The 3,504-nt window shown below is 31.7% G+C and overlaps 1 protein-coding gene across 1 annotated transcript in view; it reads right to left on the bottom strand.

Annotated features, from left to right (window-relative positions):
• Positions 1-2,580, bottom strand: part of CWC25 (CWC25 spliceosome associated protein homolog) — a 9,864-nt gene extending 7,284 nt beyond the window's left edge. The window contains exons 1-3 of the mRNA XM_033511539.1: positions 2,440-2,580; positions 1,639-1,766; positions 1,371-1,440 (exon numbers count right to left, since the gene is read on the bottom strand). Coding sequence (XP_033367430.1) covers positions 1,371-1,440; positions 1,639-1,766; positions 2,440-2,460 — 219 coding nt within the window. The 5' untranslated portion in view covers positions 2,461-2,580. The remainder of the gene's footprint in view (positions 1-1,370; positions 1,441-1,638; positions 1,767-2,439) is intronic.
• Between the last annotated feature and the right edge of the window lie 924 nt (positions 2,581-3,504).

The following is a 3,504-nucleotide window of genomic DNA, read 5'->3' on the forward strand; positions in this document are numbered from 1 at the left end:
TAATAATATATTATAATTAATATTAATTATAATAGGTATTGTTATATATTATAATTACTATTATTAATATTAATCATTATATATAATAATATATTATAATTAATATCAATGATAGTAATTATAACATATAGTAATACCTATTATAGTTTATATTAATTATAATATGTATTATATATTATAATTACTATTATTAATTATACACCACCCATATTCATATCGCATCCTATTAACACACATTAATTACACAGAAAACACCTAATTCCATCTAGAATTGATTTAATTACATCAAAACTATTTATTTTTTTATATTTTAAAATTAATAATAAAAAATAATTTTAATAAAAATAATTTAATAAAATTATTTGATGTTATTAACCCAACCAAGCAAACCCTGTCCCTCCGTCGTGTCCCACCTGATCATGAAGAGCGGATCCTCGCGGATTTTGGTGGCCATGTCCAGCACGGAGCTGGCCCCAGCCCGGGCGAAGATGGACCCTGGCAGCAGCCCCGAGTCCCCCGAGGCCCCGTCCCTGTCCCCAACCTTGTCCAGGATGAATTTATCCACGGGCCTGCCCAGCAGGTACTCGTCCCTGTTCACCATTCCCCCGGGGCCCTGGTACATCCACTCCAGCTTCTCCTCGCGCTTCCTGCCGAGGAAACAACCGCGAGTCAGCCTGGACCCGGCTGGGCCGCTGGGGGAGCTGATCCCAAGGGATCAGAGGGATGGGGATGCTCTGCTGAGAGGGGTGGGATTGTTCAGCCTGGAGAAGCTTTGGGGTGATGTGGCTGGAGCGTTTCAGTGCCTGACTGGGGCTCAGGAGAGCTGGGGAGGGACAAGGGACAGAGTGATGGCACAAGGGGAATGGCACAGGGCAGGGCTGGACAGCATTTTGGGAAGGAATTCCTCCCTGGGAAGGAGAGGAGGGGATGGAATAGAAACCCCAGAGCAGCTGTGGCTGCCCCTGGATCCCCAGCAGTGCCCAAGGCCGGGCTGGACGGGGTTTGGAGCAGCCTGGGACTGAGGGAGGTGTCCCTGCCATGGCAGGGGTGGCACTGGCTGGCCTTTGATGTCCCTTGCACCCCAACCCATTCCATGAGCAGCAGAGCCACTGTCCCCACAGCTCTGCCAGGGGCATGGGCAGCACCAACCACAGAGGTTGGCTGTCCCTGTGCNATTCCATGGATAACAAGGAGCAGCTGATCAAGCCTCATCCCAAATCCCAAGCAGCATTCCAGCTGAGCTCTGAATAATTTGAATTTCAAGGCTCAAATGGCTCCAAATTAAATCTAAAATTTATTAAATTATGTCCCACTCATTATCCTGTTCCAGCAATTCCCAAATTCCTGCTTTTCCCTGTCTCTGGGTGTACCTGTAAGCCGTATCCCGGGATTTTGGAAGGAGCAGCCTTCCAGGAGGAATTCTCCACTCTTTTCTGTGACCTAAAAACAAAAATAAAATCCTTTTCAAGCAGATGAATTGTGAGAATAAATCCATTTTTTACCACATGTTAACGATGCAAAACCAACGCATCAACAAGTTTAATGAAATATTTAATTAAATTAAATATAAATAATTAAAATTAATTAGAAAGACAAAGCTCAGAGGTTTTTTTTTTGCCAGAAAAATGGAAAACTCACTTATTTCTGGTTTTCTCCTCCTCAGAGCTGGAGCTGTCGCTGCTGGAGCTGCGCCGCCGGTGCTTCTTGTGCTTCTTCTTCTTCTCCTTCTTCCTCTTCCTCTCCTTTTTATCCAAACTGTTCTGCAGCTGCAAAGCCAAAAATTCCCTCAGAATCCCAGGGAAAAGACCAGAATTCCCTGTGGAAAAGCTCCTGGCATGAAACCCCAGCCAAAGAAATCTTTACAAGGAACAGAAAACAAAAAAAACCAGATTTTTTTCCTGTTTAAAGGGTAAAAAATGTCCCTGCAGAGAAATCTCTTTATAAAAATGTATAGCCATTTCTAAATTTAAAGGCAGAAAATATAATTTAACAAGATTTTCTCTCAAAAATGAGGAGTTTAAGGAGTAAACAGAGCTCAGCTCCTCGTCCTGAACAATCAAAATTCTGATTTTTGCGCTCCAGGTACAAAAAAAAAATCTTTCTAAAAAAAAAAAGAAAAATGTAAATATATTTATAAAAATGATAAACATTTCTAAATTGAAAATTTATAAATTGATTTTTAAATTAAAAATTTTACTTTAAAAATTTAATTAATTTAAAAATTTTAATTAATTTGAAAATTTAACTTCATATTGAATTAAACATTTATAAATTGATGAATTTCTCTCTGCAGAGAAATCTCTTTATAAAGATGTATAAATTTAAAGGCAGAAAATCTGGTTTGATGAGATTTTCTCCCAAAATTGAGGATTTAAGGAGCAAAAAGAGCTCAGCTCCTCGTCCTGAACAATCAAAATTCAGATTTTTGCTCACACCTACCAAGGCTTTGATTTTCTTCATTTTCACTGGATTGTTCAAAACTTCTCTTTTCTTTTCCTCCTCCTTCTTCCTAAAGCAAGAAATTAAAAGCTGATGCTGGTACTGGTTTGTCCCTTGATAAACTTTTAATTTTGCTTAATTAAAATTTGGTTAAAGTAATGTCAGTAAATATTATAAATATTATTTATAATATTATAATTATATATTATAATTATATTATAATTATATTATTATATATTATAATTATAATAGTATAAATATTTAATTTTATTAACTATACATAAAACATAACAAATATATTATAAAACATATAATGTGTTATGTTATAAATAATTGTAAATAATTATATATTACAAAAATATTATTATTACAAAATCTAAATAAATAATTATAGAACATATTACATACTATATTATAATTATCATATTATATTTTTATATATTTATATATTAATTTATAGTCATTAATATATTTTCATATTATATTTTTATTATTTATATATATTCATATATTCAATATATTTCATATATTATGCAACATAGTTATCATAATTAATTGATATATAATACATGATTATCACAATTAATTTATACATAATATATAATTACTATAATCGATTTTTATATTGAGTTATTTAAATAATATATTATTATAATTGTTTTTATCTAATTCTTATAACTATCTATAGAATATAATTATATATTAACACATATTATAATGTTATAGTATATATTATATGCAGTTATAATGATTATATATTATATACATAATATATGATATATAAAATACATAGTATATATAATGAATATAGTATATGTTGTATTATTGGCATATTAATGTATAATATTAATATGCATAATTAATTATTAATATATTGATAATAATATTTATATTAGTGTTATTCCCATTAATATTATTGTGTTATTAATATAATTATTATACATTACCTATATTATTATATATTATATATTATTATATATTATAATTACTATTATTAATATTAATTATAATAGGTGTTACTATATATTATAATTACTGTTATTAATATTAATTATAATGTATAAA

This window comes from Parus major, unplaced genomic scaffold (genome assembly GCF_001522545.3).
Source record: "Parus major isolate Abel unplaced genomic scaffold, Parus_major1.1 Scaffold335, whole genome shotgun sequence".
NCBI classification, from domain to species: domain Eukaryota; kingdom Metazoa; phylum Chordata; class Aves; order Passeriformes; family Paridae; genus Parus; species Parus major.